General features: G+C 38.9%; 1 protein-coding gene across 5 annotated transcripts in view; it reads right to left on the bottom strand.

Annotated features, from left to right (window-relative positions):
• Positions 1 to 464: 464 nt before the first annotated feature.
• The window catches only part of LOC122142475 (cell wall adhesin EAP1), a 32,493-nt gene continuing 7,055 nt past the window's right edge, over positions 465 to 25,902 (bottom strand). The window contains exons 2-9 of one of the 5 annotated variants that reach the window (XM_042753382.1): positions 21,851 to 21,869; positions 21,581 to 21,625; positions 19,357 to 19,413; positions 18,667 to 18,720; positions 17,189 to 17,242; positions 16,226 to 16,279; positions 14,747 to 14,800; positions 465 to 838 (exon numbers count right to left, since the gene is read on the bottom strand). In XM_042753382.1, coding sequence (XP_042609316.1) covers positions 735 to 838; positions 14,747 to 14,800; positions 16,226 to 16,279; positions 17,189 to 17,242; positions 18,667 to 18,720; positions 19,357 to 19,413; positions 21,581 to 21,625; positions 21,851 to 21,869 — 441 coding nt within the window. In that variant the 3' untranslated portion in view covers positions 465 to 734. The remainder of the gene's footprint in view (positions 839 to 14,746; positions 14,801 to 16,225; positions 16,280 to 17,188; positions 17,243 to 18,666; positions 18,721 to 19,356; positions 19,414 to 21,580; positions 21,626 to 21,850; positions 21,870 to 25,902) is intronic. The other 4 variants (XM_042753387.1, XM_042753385.1, XM_042753383.1 and 1 more) reach the window with 4 other exon arrangements.

Here is a 25,902-nt window from a genome sequence, read left to right as displayed (position 1 = left end):
TCCGCTGACTGACAGACAGATTGTTAATGGCTGGTCTTTGTGGTAATACATACAAACACGCCTATCATTCATCGACCTCAAATTTGGCTTATCATCTAAAATATGTTGGTAGCAGCAACTTTACATGGCCGGGTTTTGTTGATGTATTTTATTTGACGACTGTTATGGAAATTGTGTAAGTGACTGTTACATTTGTGACTGTTACATTCCCATGTGTTCCATCAGCAGTCCAATTAACTTTAAAGGAAGACCCCATTTCGAGTTGTTTATCCCATTTCAGAAGCACAAATGATGTGGAGATTTCAGTTACTGTGAGATTCTCAATCGCATTTGTTCCTGTCAGATGTTTCAGACTCAGTTCAACATTCCATTGATAATAAACTGAATTATAATATCATACATATCAATTATCATTGTATTTACAAAATTGTTCACGAATAAAAATACTCACTTGGAGTAGCTGATGTTTGAAAGCTTTTAGCTGCAGAGGCAGCAGGAATAATTTGATGAACAAAATAGTTTTGTTTTTTTTGCATACAATCAAATTTTATTTTGCAAGAGTCTTTATTAAAATACATGAAATTGCTGTAAACTGTATGAATACAATTTTGTCTTATTACTATTTCCTATTTCCCAACATTAATTTTAACTGGTAGACACTGAGGTTTGATATTCGGTATTTGACATGAAAAAAGTACAATTATTCTAACAATATACAACATTAACTATAAAAATTAATGAAAAAAAAAGTTTTTACTCAGTTGTCCATGAAAATACTCACTTGAAGGAGCTGATGTTTCAGACTTAGTTGAAGGAGAGCTTGTAGTGGCAGGGGCTGCTGGGATAATTAGATGTACCAAGAAAATAAAGTAGATTTGTTTTTGCATACAGTCAAATTTTATACTGCGAGAATTGTTGCTACAATACATGAAATTGCTGTATGAATGCAATTTTGTTTTATTACTATTTTCTACTTCTCAACATAAATGGTAACTGCTGATGTTTAAACAAAGCGGTCAGTCAAGTTTACATTGTTTAGTAATCTGATTTCCATTTTAATCAAAAAATATATAACAAAGATTTGTGTAACCATTTCAAAGAAAATAGGATGTTTTGTTATAGCTTTTGGAGCATGGGCCCTGACATATTGCAACACCACAGCTTGTGTCATCACAGGGTTGTTTGCTCTGTTGTTTAGTGAAGTAATATAAGCATTTCTTTACTTTCTGAACACACAAATGTGTTTCATTTTTACCATAATTGTATGAATACCCAACATCAAACCATCTAAATCACAAAGTTTTGATTGTGGTGTCTCAAACGTTGTTTTCATAACGCGAGGCGCAACGTGACGTTAACAGACAACGCTTCATACAATATTGTTCATGTCGCATCTTATTGTTATGTCAGACATTTCAGACATATTTGCATTACACTGGCTCATTCACCATAAGTGATTTATAACATATTTTGTGTTCGCCTACGAATACAATTAGTCTACCTGCTGTTAACAGGATGCTTAATCTAATCACCTATCTGAACAATCAGGCCAGTGCTGCTTCCTCAAAGTTTATCATTATCACTTGTTTTAAGTCTTTTCAGTTTAAACATTAAAGTGTTTTAAGTAGTGCTGTCAATGGATAAAAATATAAACTAATTAATCATACTTTTTTTGTAAATTAATCGTTATTATTGATATCAACCTGCGTTGGACTGCGATGCACTTCAGGAGCCTGATCGAGATGGTACACAGCACATCTCTTGCTATGAGGATTATTGTGTCATGACCGCTTCCCATGTATCGTGGCCGACACGAAAGGTTCAGTAGCCCTAAATGAATAGTTATTGTCATGGTGTAAAGAACAGAAACTGCTCTTTGTTAATAATAGGAATCTTTTCTGGGAACGTCCTAGGCTTTTTCGCATTGATGGGCTGCACCCCATGAGAGTCGGAGCAGAAGTCCTCTCAGACAACATCTCCAGGACACTATGCTCCATACGACTAGTAAGCCAATTCTCAAATAACTGCTATGATTACTTTTGTTCTACCCACTCAAATGATAGAAGTACTTGTGTTGTCCAATCTATAAAGACTGTGACTGTTCCCCAAATAGTGAGGTCAAAATGTAAATTTAATGCAGGATCTAGAAAAAAAAATGCAAAAAATGCAAAATAAAAGAACAAAAATAATTTTCAAAGCTCAAGCTCCTAAACTAGATCACTCGCCCTCCAAAGCAGTTATTGTAAATGAAATGATCACAGATAATTTCCTCTCAGACCTCTTGGATAATATCGATAAAGTGATAATTGTCTGAGACTTTAACATTCACATTGATAAATACAATTGATGCGTTAGGACTTGCATTTACAGACAAATTTTTTGGGGGTCAAGCAAAATGTATCTGGACCCAAGCATCGTTTTAATCATAAGCTAGATTTAATTATATTGCATGGAATTGATCTTACTAATATAGATATTGTACCTCAAAGTGATGATGTTACTGACCACTGCTTTGTATCGTGCATGCTGCGTATTACTGATATTAACCATATGGCTCCATGTTATTGTCCGGGTAAAACTATTGTTCCAACCACCAAAGACAGATTCACAGATAACCTGCCTGATTTGTCTCAAATACTTTGTATGAATGACTAGTCAAATTAAAAAAGGTTAGAGAAAAAAGTACTGCACAATGGTACAACAGATATATATCCATTCTCTCAAGCACATGAAGATAAACTGCAGTGCAGTGCCACTGTCAAAGAAACCTGGGCTTCCATACCACCTCAGCAGTGCCACAAACTGATCACCTCCATGCCACGCCGAATTGAGGCAGTAATTAAAGCAAAAGAAGCCCCTACCAAGTATTGAGTACATGTACAGTAAATGAACATACTTTCAAGAAGGCCAACAATTCACTAAAAATGTTTTTTTTTTTTTTTTTTTTTTGGTATTATGAAGTATTCTAATTTGTTGAGATAGTGAATTGGTGGGTTTTTGTTAAATGTGAGCCAAAATCATCACAATTAAAAGAACCAAAGACTTAAACTACTTCAGTCTGTGCGCATTGAATTTATTTAATACATGAGTTTCACAATTTGAGTTGAATTACTGAAATAAATGAACTTTTCCATGACATTCTAATTTATTGAGATGCACCTGTATCTGATCAAATGCACATTATCATTCTTTGCTTGGTTGGAACAGCAGCTACACTAATGTTGTCTCTATTTGCTACTATTTGCTGCCACAGAATTGGCATCCTGAGGTAACTAGGAATTACAGAAGCTTCAGTCTGGATCCAGCCCTTACGAAGATCTGAGATGACTGAACACCTGAGAAGAGATAATGCCAACCCCCAGAGGACCTCAGCTGATGCCAACCCTGAAACGGCATACAAAACTACCAAACTTTGCTGTAAGTTTGATCGCAACATATAAATATTGCTGCTAATAGTGTTCACCGTCTGCTTGATTACATGACATGTCTAGGGCTGCCCCTAATAGTCGACTAACCATTAGATGACCAGAAGTATGGAAGCAGATTAGTCTCAAATATAATTCACGCAAAAAACACGATTCACACATGCGTAGACAATTTCACATGCATGAAACCTAATTCACGTACACACAAAAAAAATTCACGTGCGTGAAAAAAAAATATATATTCACAAAAAGAAATTCACATGCGCAAAATAAAATTATATATTCATAAAATACATTTCACAAATGCAAAACACAATCCGTAGATATACAACTGTGCACGAAAAACCTTTGAATGTTTAAAATGTACGAGTGTCTGAATGTACGAATCGTCATTTACTACGAATCCACTCGGATTTGTGTGTGTGTGTTTTGTTTAGAGACTTTCCTGGCAGAGCTCTCTTCCCACGTGGGTCTGTCGTACTCTTTAGCCAATCAGATGCGAGCTTACCATTCAACCAATCATATCATAAGCCACTGAGCGTGCATTCAAGGAGAGTAGGTTTTGCACATGTTCAGATGAAGTCACAATAATGGCAGAAGCTTCCTTTGTTTGAGTCTGCGCGTCAGAAACGGAAGTGCTAAAAATCTCTAAAAAAGGGCTTCACTTGTCTCAATTGAGTTCCAATTGGGTCGCTGTGTCCATTTCTTTTACTGTCTTTGGGATTACTGATGTAAAGGCTTAATTTCCCGTTCTAATTGATCAACATTGCGCAAAAGGTGCGCAGAATCGTGCTCCTTGAATGCACTCTCAGTGGCTTATGATATGATTGGTTGAATGGTAAGCTCGCATCTGATTGGCTAAAGAGTACGACAGACCCACGTGGGAAGAGAGCTCTGCCAGGAAAGTCTCAAAAACACACACACACATATCCGAGTGGATTTCGTAGTAAATGACGATTCGTACATTCAGACACTCGTACATTTTAGACATTCAAAGGTTTTTGTGCACAGTTGTTTATCTACGAATTGTGTTTTGCATTTGTGAAATTTATTTTTATGAATATATAATTTTATTTTGCGCATGTGAATTGCTTTTTGTGAATATATATTTTTTTTCACGCACGTGAATTTTTTTTTTGTGTGTCTGGAATTAGGTTTCATGCATGTGAAATTGTCTACGCATGTGTGAATCGTGTTTTTTGCGTGAATTATATTTGAGACTAATCTGCTTCTATACACTTGTGTTTTGGTTTAATATGATTCTATAGAAGAGCTGATGTCTCTTTGTTTTCTTATTTTTGGGTATTTTGTTTTTGTCTGGTATTTTTGTTATTTTTTACCAGACACGCCTATCATTCATCGACCTCAAATTTGGCTTATCATCTAAAATATGTTGGTAGCAGCAACTTTACATGGCGGCTCAGTCAAATGTTAACCTAGAAATATGTGTGCTGTTCAAGTGTCTGTGCGAAGTGTGGAAGCTGAACAGTACAGTACACTGCAGGACAGATGGAGGTGCCAGTCACTTGCTCTTAAAATACTCTCTCATTTTTGGTAATACAGATAATAGTAATACATCTTTCGAATCTGTAAAGACTCTACGTTCATTTGTGTGCACTCACAATAACAACAAAACATTGCACTTTTGTAAATGAATGACAGCAACAGGATGCTCTTTCAGCTGTCTCTGTCTCATGCAAACTTGAGTGCGAAACTCTGAAACTGTGTAAACTTTACAGAGAGTGAAATGACTTCTTTCAAATTAACCAACTCAAATGTGAAACAAATATTCTCAGATTATGTAATCCGTATGAAACATCCAGGCGCATCCACTACTGTGGAGATGACAAGTCAGTGTCGCTGACTTCATCTCTTAAATCGAAAGCAAAGAAAGCACTAATTTTTTAACAATTTATTCAAATGTTAATGCAGCCTCCTTGCATATATATATATAATATATATATATATATATATATATATATATATATATATATATATATATATATATATATATTTTTTTTTTTTTTTTTTTTTTTTTTTTTTTTTTTTTGACATTCATAATTCATTAATTCTGCAGTGTGCTGTGGCAAACTGCATGCATGTGCTTAAGCACTTATTAGGTTATGTAGGCAATTAAAGGCTCATTATTATGATTTAAATGGTTTATTAATAAACGTGCGATTATTCGACTAATGCTTCAAATTAACGACTACTGGTCAACCAGAGAAATCTTTAGTCAAAGGCAGCCCTAGACATGTCATTAATAACTGCATGATATGGACATCAACTTGACATAGTCTACACTGATAAACTACTCCTAAATATAATGTAGAAACTTTAATTTTCTCTAAAGCTGCTTTGCAATGATTTGTATAGGGAAAAGCTCTATACAAATAAACTTCATATAGAATTTAATTAATCCCACCTAATATTAAAGGGGTTCTATTATGCTCTTTTACAAAGTCTTGATTTTGTTTTGGGGGTGTAGAACAGGCTCTCATACTAGGTTGTTCGAAAAACACATTATTTTTCACATATTTTACATTACAACACCTATCTCTCCAGTCTGGCATGAACGACTGGAATAGTTCCTGTATCAAATGAAGGCCCACCTTCTCAAAATATGAAATGTGCTGTGATTGGTTAGCTGGGCCAGTGTGTGCTGTGATTGGTTAGCTGGGCCAGTGTGTGTTGTGATTGACAGCACTCGGCGCCTGGTCGGGAAATGTAATGTCTCTTACCTTAGCTACATGCGAGCTTCAGTGTAAATATCAAGTTTGATTTAAACCCGGATGATTGTATCCTAAGTTCGTCTGCTTTGGGAAAGCTAGCGCATCTCCGACATAGCAATAACACTCGTTGCCTTCTCTAGTGCAGCTCAAACAGGTCTCGTCCCATTCGTCGGTATTTGTGATATCACAAATCCCGGAAAATATGCATTGTAATCCAAACGAGTCATTCGTTGTAGTTTTCGAAAAGTGATTTCGGTTAAATAAAATATCTCCTTTTGAACTGGACTTTGAGCTTTGTAACTTTGTAGATATTTTTTATGCTTAAACAGCAGCATTACAGACTAACTAAAGTTGAAAAAGTGAAAAAGTATAAAATATAATATATATATATAATAGGACCACTTTAAAGTTTTTAAATATACTTTTATATTGCAATTTCACATTCAATCTTCAAAATAATGTAGAAAAAAACATAAAGAGAGTATATTTTTAATATTTGTTTAATGGCATCTTTTTTAAGACTGAAGGCGAGTATCACTGATACCAACACTACTAATGTCTCTAGGAAATAGTTTTTTCCCTTATACTTAACCATTGACTATAGCCGTTCAACATTACAGTATAACTGATTTTAACATTTATTAGACTTTAAAAAATAACCATTTCTAATTTAAATTACCTTAAAACAATCTTCACATAAACCCACTGTAATAAATGTCATATTTACTTGTTCCCTTCAGAAAGTCGGAAATATACAGAAATTGAATGAAGTTATCAAACATTAAATTCTAAACTAAATATAGACAAATCCTTCAAGCTACAAAAGTTATTGATTTCCTATTTTTTCTTTTGTTCTTTGATTAATAGACATCATAGCAGCTGGGTTATTAGGTTATTTGGCTGCTATTACGTGACAAGGATCTGACATGCATGCTCGAAATTTAATTCACGATTTAATATGAAATGATACAGGCTACAGCGCACACTGACGTATTTGTGCATGCAGTTGAAGAGCATGCGCTATGAGAACTGTATAATGGCTGACAGGACAGGAAGATTAATTTTTTACTGTCATATGGCCTGACAACATCTCATCTGACCACAGTTCAGTGTTGTTCTACTGAAGCTCTCTCATCACCTGTATCATTTCCACACTTGACTAACGCCTGTCACTGAGGCAAAGTGGAGTGCGCATTTGAAAAATCTCTGGTTTGATGTGGTCATAAAGATGTTCTTCGTCTAAATAAACACAATTCTTGTCAAGAAAAAAAGAGACAGAAGCAGCAGTTTTGAGTGGGGCCCCTGCGTTAACTGCATTAAATATTTTTAAAAGCATTAAACTGGAAAAATTAATTGCCTGCATTAATGCGCTAATTTTGACAGCAATAATTTTAAGCCATTCAAGTGCAAGATGGTTCAAACGAGATGCGGTCCTCGCACGCTGTGATAGGCCATTTCTGTGTGCACATGCAAAAAGCTGCAGTGTGGACAGCATGCAAGTACCAAATTGAGTTCTCTTTTGTATTTTTTTCAGCAAATGCACACAAAATTATGTCAGAATGGCTGTCTTGACAAGCATCCACATAAACACATATGGTTTCCGACCTGCTCTTCACACCAAACCAGCAGGTTCATGACTTCCTCCACTTCACTGGCCAATGGAGTGACGTCACACACTGTGGTATTGCAAGCTCCAATTGATCCTTGCTCCAAGGCTAACAAAAGATCCTTTTTTTCTTTAAAATGGTTACAATAATCATGTTATATATAAAAAGTTCATTTGCAAAAACAGATAACTCGATCACTGTGTCAGTTAGTGAGCATTCTGCATGATGTAATGAAAGATGTATCCTCGTGTCTGTGACAGTGTTTACAGGGCTTTTATGACGATGACCCAAATAAGTTGACTATTAAAAAGAACAGATGAACATCAGTTTACTATCAAAAAAGTGTATTTACACTAAATGCAAATAGGCCGCCTTGTTGGTACAAACTATTTACACTTACTCTGCCAACATGTTAATTAAACATGTTAATTAACAAGTTCAGTGGCGTAGACAGTAAAATGTGTGCGGAAGTCATTTTTGATGCAATCGACCTGAGCGATTCCGCCCTTTACCAAACTTTTTTCCCCCTCCATTTTCAAATCTCATATCACATCGGGTAGGTGTAGGGAGGGCTTATATTGTATGTGTATATATATATATATATTATTGTCTGTGTGTGTGTGTGTGTGTGTGTGTGTGTGTGTGTGTGTGTGTGTGTGAATGTGTTTTATTATTAATAATTTGGAAATCAGTTTACTAAATATAAACTTGATTGATTGATTCACTTTCACTTTAATACCTGGGATCTGACATGAAATAAGCACAGTTATTATTACAAAATACTAGGGATGCAACAATACAGTAGGACCACGGTTCCCTTTCAGTCGATCACTGACCGACGAATTGGGATCTTGCTACGAGAGACAAATCTACTTTGAGTGTAACTAAACGAGCCAATGCACATTGGCATGCAATGATTGCATCCAGCTGCCGATGATCACAGTTAAAAAAGGCAGAAGGTGCAACGCATACCAGCTTTTCACTTCGGAGCTGAGCAATCACATGTCGAGTGTCAAGTGGGTTGCACACATCAGGCTGCACTACCCCCTGTTTGTGTTGCAGGCGGCCATCTCCCCTGTGCGCTTCAGCACACTAAAAGAGCTTTTTCCCTAAAAGAGCATTTAAGGGTGCATCTACTTAAAGATGACGTTGCGTGGCAAACTCAACATTACGTCTTTGTTAAGATGATGTGAGTCTTGCTATGGACAACATATCACCCGGGTGTTTCTGAATGCTGCGTTACCTGGCACTGGGTGATGGTCAAGATCACTGCCTCACGTGCCTGGGCATTAAGCACGCTGAGGTGGTGTTTGTGGATAAGTCATGTTCTCATTGCGGGAAGATGATCATCTTGGAGTCACAGGCCAAGCTCAGTTTCCTCAAAGGGGCGGAGCTCCGGTGCCTCTGCCTTGATCTAGTTCTCGTCTTGGCGGCAGTCAGGCGGGGGCTACTTCAGGCAGTAGCACGGGTGGTCTAAGGGTAACAGTGATGGCAAACCCCCCAGGGAACCAACCCACGGGGGACCATTGCTCCTCTTGCACTCAGCAACCAGTTGAGCTACCAATGGAATGTGCTGGGCCCTTTACAAGGAGCATACCAGCAGTATCCTTTGGCACTCCTCCTGCTGACCAGATGTTGATCGCTTCCTCCACCGCATCGGAGGGTGAGCCGTAGATTTCTGGAGAGGAAGATTCAGCTGCGCTGCTGTCCTCCGGGATTGTAGCAATGCCTGAATCAGATCCGGAAATAACGGCTATGCTTTCACGGGCCGCCGTGAGGGTAGGGCTCGAGTGTAGACCATGTCCCGAGGGTGGTCCATGCTGGTTCTAAGCACCCCACCCCGGTGTCATTCTTTCCGGAGGTGCATGAGGGGCTTACCAGGTTGTGGATGGCACCTCTTTCTGCCGGAAACTGACCTGCTAACTCCTCTGCCCTCACCACTCTCGACAGTGGTGCAGCTAGGGGGTATACGGTGGTCCCCACTGGTGAAGCCGTCGGTTGCGATGCAGTTGTGTCCATGTTTTCCCTTCCCGGGTCTGTAGGTACTCGTCTGGCTTGTCCGGTGATGCTTATACAGCCTGTTGAGAAGCTGCCTCCACCTTACACGCTTCAGGCTAAAGCACTGAAAGACCTGCATGAGGGTGGTCACGATCCAGAAGAGCTCCGAACCGCAACTGATCTTGAGCTCCGAATGACAAAGGTCACCACGAGTTCTCTGGGTCATGCGATGTTCACACTTGTGGTCCAGGAGCGTCACCTCTGGTTATGTCTGGTCGACATGAGGGACGCTGACAAAGTTTGGTTCCTCAAGCTCCCTGTGTCCCAGACTGGCCTTTTCGGCGATGCAGTCGAGAACATGGCCCAGCAGTTCTCGGCTGCACAGGAGCAGACTGAGGTTGTCTGGCACCTCCACCCGTCCACCAGCCGCAGCGCCCCAGCCTGCTCGTTTCTGAGGGTGGCCCCCTGCGTCCGCCCCCACTCCTGAGCTGCATCCGAAGCAGGCTCGAGCAATAGGCGTTGTGGAGCTGGGCGTAGGCTGGCTGCTCACCTGTCCAGTCCCCTGTCAAACCTGGTGGTGAGCGGACGAGCAAGAGGCCAGGCGACCCAGAGAAGGAGTGATGCTGCTCTTTGGGGGATGGTGAATGCACCTCTCCCTCCCCTGGAGGAGGGTCGGGTGGAGAATATGGAAAATCTCAACGAGAGAGCAGTTTTCTCTGTCCCTGGGTCCCAGGAGGGCACGGAAAGTCACAGACGGAGTTACAATTTTGGGAAGTTGTCCTTCTCAGTGGTGAGTGGGCAGAAGCGGGCGGTTCGAGAGCATCAACAAAGGCCCTATTCATACACCCTCTGCCAAACTGTGGAACCAGGTAAGCATTGCACTGCACACTCAGACCCTCTCCGGTCAGCTTACAAGCCGCCCTGTGAGTTGGGTCCCTGCGTTCCACCTCGCTGCACTAATGCGGGTATGGTGGTTGTTCCACTTGTCCTGCTTGCACGATATCTGGGGGCATGGCTAGCGCTACCCAGCTCGTCTCGCTGGCTTCTGTGGACCATCTGCCTCGACTATGCAATTCAGTTTGCCCGGTGTCCCCCCAAGTTCAGTGGCATCCGCTTCACGGCAGTGAAGGTGGCCGATGCTCCTGTCTTGCGTGCAGAGATCGCAGTCCTACTGGCAAAGGATGCGATGGAGCCGGTCCCTCCAGCCGATATGAAGACGGGTTTTATAGCCCCTACTTCATTGTACCCATGAAAGGCGGTGGGTTACAACCAATCTTGGATCTGCATGTCGTGAACCAGGCCCTTCACCGGTTACCATTCAAGATGTTGATGAGATTGATTTACCGCGATCAACCTGAAGGATACGTACTTTCATGTGCCGATCTTTCCGCACCACAGACCATTAATGCAGTTCACGCTCAAAGGATGTGCATATCAGTACAAGGGCCTGCCTTTCAGGCTGTCCCTGTCTCCCCGTGTCTTCACGAAAGTTGTGGAGGGGGCTCTTGTTTCCCTTGTTCACCTCAGCCAGTTGAGTCTTCGGGTCAACTGGGAAAAGAGCAAACTCTCCCCGACACAGAGGATCTCTTTACACGGTATGGAGTTGGAGTTCAGCTGGGGCTGCTTCATATGAGACCGCTTCAGCACTGGCTTCATTGCCTAGTACCAAGGTGGGCGTCGCAGTGTGGCACTCACTGGGTCCAAGTTACATCGGCCTGTTGCCAAGCCTTCACCCCGTGGTCAGACCTTACGTTCCTCCGGGCAGAAGTGCCCCTAGAACAGGTCTCTGGGCATGCTGTGGTTTACACGGATGCCTCCACCACCGGTTGGGCAGCCACGTACAACGGGCATGCAGTGTCGCGGAATGGACGGGCCCCCAAACTGCACTGGCATATCAATTGCTTAGAGTTGTTAGTGGTGCACCTGGCCTTGAACCGTCTCAAAGTGTGCTTATGACGCAAGCATGTACTGGTCCGAACAGACAACACTGCGACCGTTGCGTACAACAACCGACAAGGTGGTCTGCACTCCTGTCACGTCACAACTCGCCCGCCACCTCCTCTTTTGGAGTCGGAATGTTCTGAGATCTATTCACATTCCGGGTCTGCTCAACCGTACGGCCGACAAGCTGTCACGAGCTACACTCCCGGTAGAATGGAGACTCCATCTCCAACATAACAGTTTTAAATTTCAGTTACTGTGCACATGAAGAACAATTCATAATGCTTTCTACTCCAGTGTAGTGTTTTCTAACAGACACCCGGTAGAAAGTAACATGATTTAGTATTAGCACTAAACTCCAGCATGATAAAGTCCTTTTATACAAAACCACTTTTGTTTATCTTCAGATCGAGTATAATAATAGAAACATTGTATCATCTTAGAGAGAGTTTTATTATCTTGACTGTCGTAACCGAACGCAACGCGCAGTTTGAATGCTGAAAGGAGGATGACAGACAACCACAGCGGAGAGAGGAGTTTACGTGAACTTGAATTTAATGACTTAAATATTCATCTGTACTTCACATTAAACTATGGAACGGTCTCAGAACACTTGAAATATAGTGCAAGGGAACTTTATGGTGCTTAATAATGTTTTTGTGCCTTTCGTGGGGCTTAACAACAACACAGAATAGTATATGCACAATATCGGATCGGCGCACCACTAGATTTTATGTGTGGTTTCGGTAACTTACAGTGACAGAGAAGTGAGCTGTGTGTCACATGTAAGTTTTTTGATCCAGTCAGTTTTACTCCACTGCGGTCACTCCGTCAGTTTTCTGTTCTGTATGTGACTCAAATGCTCCACTCCCCACCCAAATATTACTGCTGTTGGTTAATGAAGATTTGACAGAATAGGGCTATAAGGACTGCTCGATGGCCCAGGCCAGTGTGAAAGATGTTCAGGACATTAGACGGATTTGTCATTTGCCCGATCAGGCCACTGCAGCCTCGTCATGAAAGTTGATCATGTGCATGTGTTATTAAGTCTTGTTTATTTAAAAATTCAAGCAATTTGAAAGCATTCAGGCGCGAAAGACCTGAACGGGCAAATACATACAAAAGGATATCCAAATACCCATCTTGACTAGTAACATTTTAGCTTTAACAATGATTAATCTATATTTAAGATTTTATTTTTTATGTCTTATTATTTCTTGTTGATATCTCTGTGTTGTTTTTGGGGTTTTAGAGAGATATGTTTTTGAGCCTTTTGTGTGTTTTTATTTTTGTGCTTTCTATGAAGACAGCCTTGCTGACTGCACTCACTTCTGTTAACAAATCTTGTCTAGAATTCGGTCCAGCAGACTCTCACATTTTCCTGAGACCCCGGCCTGGATATGTGCCCAAGGTTCCCAACACTCCCTTCCGGGATCAGATGGTAACCTTGCAAGTTATCCCCTACAGGAGGGGGACCCTAACCTGTCTCTGTTGTGCCCAGTGCGAGCCCTGCGGATTTATTTGGAACGCACACAAAGTTGTAGACTCTTAGAACAGCTCTTTGTCTGCTTTGGAGGTCAACAGAAGGGGAATACTGTTTCCAAACAGAGGATCTGGATTGTGGATGCAGTCCTCATGACTTATCAAGCTGGAGGCATACCATACCCGCTGGGAGTGAGGGCTCACTCGACCAGGGGCATTTCTGCTTCATCAGGTTTATCGAACAGTGCGTCTCTAGCAGACATTTATAGAGCTGCAGGTTGGGCTACACCCAATACATTTGCCAGATTTTACAATCTGTGGATGGAACCAGTTTCATTCAGAGTTTTGAAAGTTAATTATTGAATTCAGGTTACTGGTTGGATGTAGAGCTTGCACACGGCATTTCCCCCTGTCCCAGATGGCACTGTGCTTATTGAGTCCAATTCAGTTCCTTTTCATGAACCCTGGACAACCTTTCCATCACTTAGACACTTTGCGTTGCTGAGTTCGGAGGAGGAACTCATTATAGAACTCATTATGAGTAGAGTTTCCCCTAAACTTCTTTAATGAGCTAGTGCTCCTTATGTTGTGCCCCATTTGTGTCCCACGGTTTTGTCCTTCAGGGTTCAGTGTTTCCCCTACACAGATGCTTGGTCTGTCATGAGGTTCTATAACTGGTAGCTCTCCCCTTAAGCAGAGCCCGCTATGTGGTACTTCCTTTGTAAGTCCATAGGTCGTTTTCACATGTTACCTCCCCTTCAGGTTGGATGTGATCGCCGTAGTGCCTTTCCCCCTGTAGGGGAATAGTCACTGTCCTGACATTTTTTACCAAGACTTTTCAGCTAGTCTTTTAATGGTAAGTACTAACTATGGGGAAAAAGTCTCCGGCTGAAGGGACCTCTACCTTTATGGTGTCTTCCCCAGATGTTGGACAGAAAGGTCTTAAGTCTTGGGAGTTGGAAGGTTACGAGGAGGTGAGGTGCATTTGGCTGTGAAATGCTGAACCTGTCAACATCTGTGCCCCCGTGGACTCAGTTCGGCAGTTGTGGCGTTTAGTATAGGGACCCCTAGTGTCGTACATTTGACACAACATCGAAGTGAATGACTAAAAGGGAATGTCTCGGTTATGTATGGTAACCCTCGTTCCCTGATGGAGGGAACAGAGATATTATTTCCCTTATGCCACAAATTCAAACTGCTTCTGAGTGGGTTGAGACTCCTCTTGCTTCTCGACTCCTCAGAACAAGAGAGCAGATGTTACGCTGGCTTATTTATACCCGGATGTCCGGGTCATTGCCAGCTATGCATGCAAATTCTGCACACCCAATTTCACTGGCCTTTTCTCAAAGATATCAGAGGTGTTGGGGCTGAAGAATGACCCCTAGTGTCGTACATTTGACATAACATCTCTGTTTCCTCCATCAGGGAACGAGGGTTTAAAATTTTTTTTTCGTTAATTTGTTATTGAGATATACGTGATTAAAAGTAGATGTGAATAAAATACAGATATCATTTTTCTATTGACACATTTACTCAGTTGTCCATGAATAAAAATACTCACTTGAAGGAGCTGATGTTTGAGATTCAGTTGAAAGAGAGCTTATAGTTGCTGGAGCTGTTGGGATAATTAAAATTAATATATATATATATATTAATATTTTCTGTTTCCCAACATAAATTTAACAGGCAGTTGCTGATGTTTAATACCTGGGATTTCACGTGAAATATGCACAGTTATTATTACAATATACTACATTATCAATAATATAAATAAAATACGGATATCATTTTACTATTACCATATTTTTAATCAGTTGTCCATAAATAAAACAGTGTTTCCCATGCATTGATTTATTTGTGGCGGCTGTCACAATATGAAAAAACTGACCTCCACAAATAGATTTTTCAAAAGACTTTGAGTATGTTGAATAAACATGAGTACTGCACGTTTCAATAGTGTTTTTATATTAGTTTATCTGAAGGAAACCGACTGTCTTCAGGAAAATTTCGCTTTCATTTCCATTGCATCATGCCTGTAATGCCTGATAAAGCAGCGTTTTTGAGAACAGTGCTGCTTTGTGTACAGTGATTCCGGGGAAACAGCAATTTTTATGCTCCAAAAGCAGCACCTAGTGGCAAACAATGAAATTGTATTTTCATTCAGACCAACATGAAAATCTGAGAAGGGTATAACTGCATCCCGGAGATCTCTAAATGGGGGCGGGAACTCCAAAATGGGGTGGAAGCTCCAAAATAGGGTGTGGCTTCATCCTATTGACAGACAAGCACATGACACGCATCCATATTTTTTTCCCCCAATCCACTTCAGTGCAAACTCTGCCCAACAGCTGATTCTAAAGTTTTTATTGGTTGTGTCAATTAAAGTGTTGATTTCTTACACTATGCTACAAAAAAATGCTAACCCCTAAAACCTACCCCCCAACCTGACCCTTACCTTAACCAGTGAAATTGAATCCACGGCATGATTGGCGATGAATAGCCTGATAAAGAAAGATGCAGTTGAGGAGATAAACAGTTAATAAGATTATGCGATATGAGATTCTTCCGTCACTACCCCCTCCGACCCTGCAAATTTCATGCCCCAGGATGCCCCCGTTGCTTGGAACAAAGCAATAGAGTAAAATCTTTCCCTACGCGTGGATGGCTCGTGGGTGATTCCCATTTACATCATGAAGCAGAGGTTTAAACTCCAGTCCGAACACCACTGGCCACAAGCTTTTGGGCTCTGCACTCATGGAGAATATTTATTTATTATTAAGCATATAAGCCACAGCCAATGGTGAAAGTCTTTGTGCGGGACACTCGGCCCCATTTTGGAGGTTCTACCCTCTTTTTTTGGAGTTCACGCCCCATTTTGGAGACCTATGGTCTGCAGTTATACCTACTTGGAGAATTGACTGATGGTTTTACTCAGCAAACACGCAGAGCTGTAAATGTGAACCGGTATATATTCTGCAGGTGGAAGTACCGCCACGCATAGAGCGTAAGTCTATGGGAAACACTGTAAAAAAATACTCACTTGTAGGAGCTGATGTTTGAGACTCAGTTGAAGAAGAGCTTGTAGTGGCAGGAGCTGCTGGACATTTTGATGCATGAAAAAAAAAAAGTAGATTTTTTTTTGCATACAATACTAAAATTTGATACTGTGAAAATTGTGTTGTTAAATTAAAAAAAATATGATACAATAATTATAATACAATACAATAATAATACAATAGCAGGGGAAGTCGTGGCCTTGGCAGGGGAAGTCGTGGCCTAGTGGTTAGAGAGTTTGATTCCTAAACCCTAAGGTCGCCACTGTGACGCATTCGCACTTCATATGAGGACTGAGGTGTCCTTGAGCTTGAGTTTGGGACACAGATTGATCCCCGGGGCGCCGCAGCATTAATGGCTGCCCACTGCTCCGGGTGTTGTGTTCCCCACGGTGTGTGTGTTTACTGCTGTGTGTGTGTGCACTTTGGATGGGTTAAAATGCAGAGCATGAATTCTGAGTGTGGGTCACCACGCTTGGCTGTATGTCACTTCACATTTAATATTTAATTTTTACTATTTCCCAATGTAAATTTAACACATAGATGCTGATGTTTGATACTTGGTATTTGACATGAAATAAGCACAGTTATTATTACAGTGGGTTGAGACTCCTCTTGCTTCTCGACTCCTCAGAACAAGAGAGCAGATGTTACGCTGGCTTATTTATACCCGGATGTCCGGGTCATTGCCAGCTATGCAAATTATGCACACCCAATTTCACTGGCCTTTTCTCAAAGATATCAGAGGTGTTTGGGCTCTGAAGAATGACCCCTAGTGTCGTACATTAGACACAACATCTCTGTTCCCTCCATCAGGGAACGAGGGTTACCATATGTAAGCGATACATTATTATTACAATATACCAGATTAACAATAAAAATGAATAAAATACAGATATCATTTTTCTATTGACACATTTACTCAGTTGTCCATGAATAAAAATACTCACTTGAAGGAGCTGATGTTTGAGATTCAGTTGAAAGAGAGCTTATAGTTGCTGGAGCTGTTGGGATAATTAAAATTAATATATATATATATATATATTAATATTTTCTGTTTCCCAACATAAATTTAACAGGCAGTTGCTGATGTTTAATACCTGGGATTTCACGTGAAATATGCACAGTTATTATTACAATATACTACATTATCAATAATATAAATAAAATACGGATATCATTTTACTATTACCATATTTTTAATCAGTTGTCCATAAATAAAACAGTGTTTCCCATGCATTGATTTATTTGTGGCGGGCTGTCACAATATGAAAAACTGACCTCCACAAATAGATTTTTCAAAAGACTTTGAGTATGTTGAATAAACATGAGTACTGCACGTTTCAATAGTGTTTTTATATTAGTTTATCTGAAGGAAACCGACTGTCTTCAGGAAAATTTCGCTTTAATTTCCATTGCATCATGCCTGTAATGCCTGATAAAGCAGCGTTTTTGAGAACAGTGCTGCTTTGTGTACAGTGATTCCGGGGAAACAGCAATTTTTATGCTCCAAAAGCAGCACCTAGTGGCAAACAATGAAATTGTATTTTCATTCAGACCAACATGAAAATCTGAGAAGGGTATAACTGCATCCCGGAGATCTCTAAATGGGGGCGGGAACTCCAAAATGGGGTGGAAGCTCCAAAATAGGGTGTGGCTTCATCCTATTGACAGACAAGCACATGACACGCATCCATAATTTTTTCCCCCAATCCACTTCAGTGCAAACTCTGCCCAACAGCTGATTCTAAAGTTTTTATTGGTTGTGTCAATTAAAGTGTTGATTTCTTACACTATGCTACAAAAAATGCTAACCCCTAAACCTACCCCACACCTGACCCTTACCTTAACCAGTGAAATTGAATCCACGGCATGATTGGCGATGAATAGCCTGATAAAGAAAGATGCAGTTGAGGAGATAAACAGTTAATAAGATTATGCGATATGAGATTCTTCCGTCACTACCCCCTCCGACCCTGCAAATTTCATGCCCCAGGATGCCCCCGTTGCTTGGAACAAAGCAATAGAGTAAAATCTTTCCCCTACGCTGGGATGGCTCGTGGGTGATTCCCATTTACATCATGAAGCAGAGGTTTAAACTCCAGTCCGAACACCACTGGCCACAAGCTTTGGGCTCTGCACTCATGGAGAATATTTATTTATTAAGCATATAAGCCACAGCCAATGGTGAAAGTCTTTGTGCGGGACACTCGGCCCCATTTTGGAGGTTCTACCCTCTTTTTTTTTTGGAGTTCACGCCCCATTTTGGAGACCTATGGTCTGCAGTTATACCTACTTGGAGAATTGACTGATGGTTTTACTCAGCAAACACGCAGAGCTGTAAATGTGAACCGGTATATATTCTGCAGGTGGAAGTACCGCCACGCATAGAGCGTAAGTCTATGGGAAACACTGTAAAAATACTCACTTGTAGGAGCTGATGTTTGAGACTCAGTTGAAGAAGAGCTTGTAGTGGCAGGAGCTGCGGACATTTTGATGCATGAAGAAAAAAAAAGTAGATTTTTTTTGCATACAATAAAATTTGATACTGTGAAAATTGTTGTTAAATTAAAAAAATATGAATACAATAATTATAATACAATACAATAATAATACAATAGCAGGGGAAGTCGTGGCCTTGGCAGGGGAAGTCGTGGCCTAGTGGTTAGAGAGTTTGATTCCTAACCCTAAGGTTGTGGGTTTGAGTCTCGGGCCAGCAATACCATGACTGAGGTGCCTTTGAGCAAGACACCGAACCCCCAACTGCTCCCCGGGCGCCGCAGCATAAATGGCTGCCCACTGCTCCGGGTGTGTGTTCACGGTGTGTGTGTTTACTGCTGTGTGTGTGTGCACTTTGGATGGGTTAAATGCAGAGCATGAATTCTGAGTGTGGGTCACCACGCTTGGCTGTATGTCACTTCACATTTAATATTTAATTTTTACTATTTCCCAATGTAAATTTAACACATAGATGCTGATGTTTGATACTTGGTATTTGACATGAAATAAGCACAGTTATTATTACAATATACCACATTAACAATAAAAACGAATAAAATACAGATATCATTTTCCTATTAATACATTTACTCAGTTGTCCATGAATAAAAATACTCACTTGAAGGAGCTGATGTTTGAGACTCAGTTGATGGAGAGCTTGTAGTTGCAGGAGCTGCTGGGATATTTAGATTCAGTCAGTTCAAAGAAGAGAAAAAAATACAGGTGCATCTCAATAAATTAGAATATCGTGGAAAAATTCATTTATTTCAGTAATTCAACTCAACTTGTGAAACTCGTGTATTAAATAAATTAACTGCACACAGACTGAAGTAGTTTAAGTCTTTGGTTCTTTTAATTGTGATGATTTAGGCTCACACTCAACAAATTAGAATATGGTTACGTCAATCAGCTAATCAACTCAAAACACCTGCAAAGGTTTCCTGAGCCTTTTAAAATGGTCTCTCAGTTTGGTTTACTAGGCCAGTGGTTCTCAAGCACATTCCTGGAAGACACCCAACACTGCACATTTTGCATGTCTCCTTTGTCTGACACACCCATTTCAAGTCTGTGAATCCCTACTAATGAGCAGGTGACCTGAATCAGGTGTGTTTGATTAAGGAGACATGCAAAATGTGCAGTATTGGGGGTCCTCCAGGAACGTGGTTGAGAACCACTGCACTAGGCTACACAATCATGGGGAAGACTGCTGATCTGACAGTTGTCCAGAAGACAATCATTGACAACACCCTTCACAAGGAGGATAAGCCACAAACATCCATTGCCAAAGAAGCTGGCTGTTCACAGAGTGCTGTATCCAAGCATGTTAAAAGAAAGTTGAGTGGAAGAAAAAAGTGAGGAAGAAAAACATCGATTGACAAAGAGGGTGGATTTTAGCATTGTGATGTATTGTAGAGTGTAATCGATTCAAGAATTTGAGTGAACTTCACAAAGAATGGACTGAGGCTGGGGTCAAGGCATCAAGAGCCACCACACACAGCCGTGTCAAGGAATTTGGCTACAGTTATCATATTCCTCTTGTTAAGCCACTCCTCAACCACAGACAATGTCAGAGGCGTCTTACCTGGGCTAAGGAGAAGAAGAACTGGACTGTTGCCCAGTGGTCCAAATTTCTCTTTTAAGATGAGAGCAAGTTTTGTATTTCATTTGGAAACCAAGGTCCTAGAGTCTGGAGGAAGGGTCATAGCCCAAGTTGCTTAAAGTCCAGTGTTAAGTTTCCACAGTCTGTGATGTGCTTAAAGTCCAGTGTTAAGTTGGTGTTGGTCCATTGTGTTTTTTGAAAACCAAAGTCACTGCACCCGTTTACCAAGAAATTTTGGACCACTTCATGCTTCATTCTGCTGACCAGCTTTTTTAAGATGCTGATTTCATTTTCCAGCAGGATTTGGCACCTGCCCACACTGCCAAAAGCACCAAAAATTGGTCAAATGACCATGGTGTTGGTGTGCTTGACTGGCCAGCAAACTCCCCTGACCTGAACCCCAGAGAGAATCTATGGGGTATTGTCAAGAGCAAAATGAGAAACGAGACCAAAAAAATGCAGATGAGCTGAAGCCCACTGTCAAAGAAACCTGGGCTTCCATACCACCTCAGCAGTGCCACAAACTGATCACCTCCAGGCCACACCGAATTGAGGCAGTAATTAAAGCAAAAGGAGCCCCTACCAAGTATTATGTACATGTACAGTAAATGAACATACTTTCCAGAAGGCCAACAAATCACTAAAAAGTTTTTTTTTTTTTTTTTTTTTTCGGTCTTATGAAGTATTCTAATTTGATGGGATAGTGAATTGGTGGGTTTTTGTTAAATGTGAGCCAAAATCATAACAATTAAAAGAACCAAAGACTTAAACTACTTCAATCTGTGTGAATTGAATTTATTTAATACACAATTTGAGTTTCACAATTTGAGTTGAATTACTGAAATAAATGAACTTTTCCACGACATTCTAATTTATTGAGATGCACTTTTTTTTGTGTTTTTGTGATTTTTGAGATGCACCTGTATGATTTCATGCTTTTTCATTATATTTATTTTTTTTTTTTTTTTTTTTTTTTTTTTTTTTTTTTTTTTTTTTTTTTGCATACAGTCACATTTTTGCACTGCAAGAATTATAGACATTAAATTGCTATAATCTGTATGAATACAATATTTTAACTATTTCCTAACACCAAATGTAAATTTAACACCAGGCTAGATGCTGATGTTTGATACTTGGGAATTTGACATGAAATAAGCACAGTTATCATTACAATATACCACATTATCAGTATCATTTTCCTATTACCCCATTTACTTAGTCATCCATGAAAAAAAATACTCACTTGTTTGAGACTCAGTTGAAAGAGTGCTTGTGCTTGTTGTGGCTGCTGGGACATTTAGATTTATGAAGAAATAAAATTATAATTTAAGTAATATTCATTGACATGCATAAAAGAAAATGTCTGAATGTAATGAAATTATGTATAGAAATAATTATTAATTGAAGAATGTATGACATTAAGTGTAAACAGCATTACATATTGTATTACAGTAACAGGATATAAACATATTAACTGATATTTGATACTGTGACTGTAAATATTAGTACTGACCTGTCTCTGCATTCAACCCCTGCAGAGAAAAGTAAAGTGCATAATTAATAGAGATGAAAACTCAAGTAATGATAGTCTAAGTCACACAAAACAACTTAAACCTGGACTTTAATTAATTAACTGTCGACTTCAGACTTAAATTGCCCTTAAATCCAGACATAAGTGAACAGAAACTCTGATTGGTCCATTTTTAAACTAAATATTGTGATTACTCATCTTATTTTGATTGGTGATTGATTTGCTACAGGTATGTCCCATGCACTGCTCATTAAATCTGAATGAGAGTAGAATATAGTCAAATCATAAAATTTATGATCAATCTGACTAAGAATGTAATTATATTATTTTTTATTATTATATGATTAATTTTAATATTAGTGCGATTGAGGATGTAATTTTATCATTTATTATTATATAATATGTGTTCTGCTTTATGTGTCCACCCCGTCATGTGCTGGTCCACCCTGTCATCTTGATATTTTAAAATAACATTTAAATAATATTGCAGTCATATATAATATACAGTACAGGTCAAAAGTTTGGAAACATTACTATTTTTAAGGTTTTTGAAAGAAGTTTCTTCTGCTCATCAAGCCTGCATTTATTTGGTCAAAAATACAGAAAACAAATGTAATATTGTGATATATTATTACAATTTAAAATAATTTTTACATTTATTATACTTTAAATTATCATTTATTTCTGTGATGTAAAGCTGAATTTTTAGGATCATTATCACATGATCCTTTAGAAATCATTCTAATATGATGATTCATTATTAAAGTTGGAAACAGTTCTGCTGCTTAATATTTTTTCAGAACATGTGATACTTTTTTAGAATACTTTGATGAATAAAAAGTAAAAAAAAAAAAGAAGCTATGTTTTAAAAATATAAATATTTTGTAATAACAATATACACTACTGGTCAGTAATTTGGGGTCAGTCATTTTTTTTCTTTCTTTTTTTTTAAATAAAATCAATACTTTTATTCAGCAAGGATGTGTTAAATTGATAAAGTGATACTAAAGAAAATATATTATTAGAATATATATTATTAGAATTTTTTTTTTATTTTGAATAAATGCAGTTCTTTTTAAACCTTTTATTCATCAAATATATTAGACAGCAGAACTGTTTCCAACACTCATAATAAATCAGAATATTAGAATGATTTTTAAATGATCATGTGATAGACTGGATGTTACATGTGACACTGAAGGCTGGAATAATGATGCTGAAAATTCAGCTTTGCATCACAGGAATAATTTTTTTTTTTTTAAGTATATTCAAATAGAAAACTATTATTTTAAGTTGTAATAAGACTTCACAATATTACGTTTTTTTCTGAATTTTTGATCAAATAAATGCAGGCTTGATGAGCAGAAGAGACTTCTTTCAAAAACATTAAAAATAGTAATGTTTCCAAACTTTTGACCTGTACTGTATATATATAATCCTGTGTGTTCAATAGCTAGGTGTGGGGGCAATAACATGCAAACAAATAACTGCATCCAAATATCACAGTTTTCTCCAAATAAGAACAAATACATGTGTTGTATGAGTTTCTTTAAAAACACATGGTTTACATAAAATCTTAAGCAAACAAATAACCCTGTTTAGGAAAGGGACATTATACCTTTCAGAAAATATCATTTGCATCTTAACATTGCAATGAAAACATATTTAACAGTAATATACAGTTTATCTCCATGACAGGGTGGACATATCTTATGGTTTATGCTTCGAGTAAAAAAAAATAATAAAAAATTCAAATTCAAATTATCATTCAAATTATCTGTTTATGTTGTCATGTTTATACAATTTTCATTATATTAACCTAACCGTAAACCGCAGTCATTTAATGGCTAGAATGAGATCCAATACATGTTTTACCTCTAGATGGAGACATTGACTTTTCTGTCTTTGCTTCTTTAAACCACTCATGTAAACAAGAACATGCAAAATGCTTATTACAGATTAAATGCTGTCTTATCACAATTATATCTGTTTTAGAGTAGATGACATGACAGTGAATTTTATGTTGTGAATGCTTTCATGCTATTCTCTAAGCAGTTTGCCGACATCAGAAATAATGAGATACAGTGAAGTACTGCTCAAAAGGATGTTCAAGGGAAGTATTATACACAATGAACACCGAAACTCATTTAATATTAGATGGAAACTGAGTTCTTCCCTCTCAGCCTCGGGGTACAAACACTGACACGCTCTTCCCTGAATATCACAAGAAAAACTAAATGAGTAATGACATCACCGAACTAACTTCCTTGTCACTAACAAAGAGACTGTTGACTTACTACTGAGAGGGAAGCTTTCCAAAAACTACCCAATATAGCAATCAAATATTTACTATACTGTTAAATATAAAACCATGATGATCTATTGCCATTAAGCAGCTTTACTTTAAAATGGCAAAGCAAGTCCACACAAAGAAGGAGAGCAAAACTCATTTGAAATAAAAATATGAGTTAAAGGATATTCTTAATATATAATGTTTACTTAGCTCGGCGTTTGGCACTTAAGGGTCAGGAAGAGCTGCACCCAAAGCACAAAGTTGCCATTTCCCATCATGCCCCTCCACTCCTCACTAGTCACAATGCAATTTCTATATATTGTCCTGCCTGCCCTCCACCCAAGGTCACAGACCGCCACTTTATAATGGTGCTAAAGTCTGTGTGTGTGTGTGTGTGTGTGTGTGTGTGTGTGTGTGTGTGTGTGTGTGTGTGTGTGTGTGTGTGTGTGTGTGATTATCTCTTCCTAGTGGAAATTTTTTTATTAGGCAGCATGTGGATGTTTTGTAAGCAGGAAAAATGGGCGAGCGAGTTTGACAAGTTCCAAATTGTGATGGCGACTGGATCAGAGCATCTCCAAAACTGCAGTTCTCGTGGGGTGTTCCTGTTGTATTATTCCCCATGTTTTTATTTGCAGGAATAGGTATAGCAACTTAATTTTCTGCATCAAAATATGAATAAATGAATGAATAAATAAAATAAAATCATTTGGCTAGCAAATGCTGGCGTCACTGGTATCATTTCCTAGGGTGTATGCTAGTAAAAACAGTTGGATTAAGAACACCAACTGTTACACATCAACAGGCTTGCAAACACTGAATTTGTTTTTCTAAATTAAATTTGCATCGCTTGCCTTATCAGAGCAAATGGAAAAATTGTTTGTAAGAGAAAAATATTTGACTATGCTAATACAGTATTTAATTATTTTATTGCTTTATTGCACAAGTAAGAGTCAAGATTTTAACCCGTCTGGACAACATAATGGCAAAACCTTCCTTATATTTGGTCACGTCAAGTCACATTTATTTACATGTTGCGTTTACATTATTTTTATTATAGTTCCTTGTGAGATTTACCTCACTTCCCCACATACTATACTCATATCATATAGCCTATACTTGCTCTGTTACAAAACCTGCATGCCTACAATTAATAACAGTTGAAAAGCTATAAAATAGATTTGAAAAAGCTACACAAAATAGATTCAGTGCTGGGATACAATCGGGTTTACCAGAAGTTTATACAGTGCCTTGCAAAAGTATTCAAACCCCTTCATTTTAGTCACGTTTTGTTGTGTTGCAGCCTTATGTTAAACTGCTTTAAATGACTTTTTTCCCAAATCAATCTACACTCCATACACCATAATGACAAAGCAAAAACAGAACTGTCACAACTTTGTAAATTTATAACAAATAAAAAAACCTGAAATAAGTGTATTGCATAAGTATTCAAACCCTTAACTCAGTACTTAGTGAAGCACCTTAACATCCTCAAGTATTCTGGATATGATGCGACAAGCTTTGCACATCAGCATTTGGCAATTATCTGCCATCCTTCTCCTCATCTCTTCACCTCTCAAGCTCTGTCAGGTTGGATGGGGACAGATGCAAATTTTCAGGTTTCTTCAGAAATATTTGATTGAGTTCAAGGCCAGGCTCTTGCTGGGCCACTCAAGGACATTCACAGAGTTGTTTATAAGCCACTCTTGCTGTGTCCTTAGGGTTATCAAACTTTCTGCCCAGT

This window comes from Cyprinus carpio, chromosome B25, assembly GCF_018340385.1.
Source record: "Cyprinus carpio isolate SPL01 chromosome B25, ASM1834038v1, whole genome shotgun sequence".
Classification (NCBI taxonomy): domain Eukaryota; kingdom Metazoa; phylum Chordata; class Actinopteri; order Cypriniformes; family Cyprinidae; genus Cyprinus; species Cyprinus carpio.
This window is presented reverse-complemented; position numbering and strand designations above follow the sequence as displayed.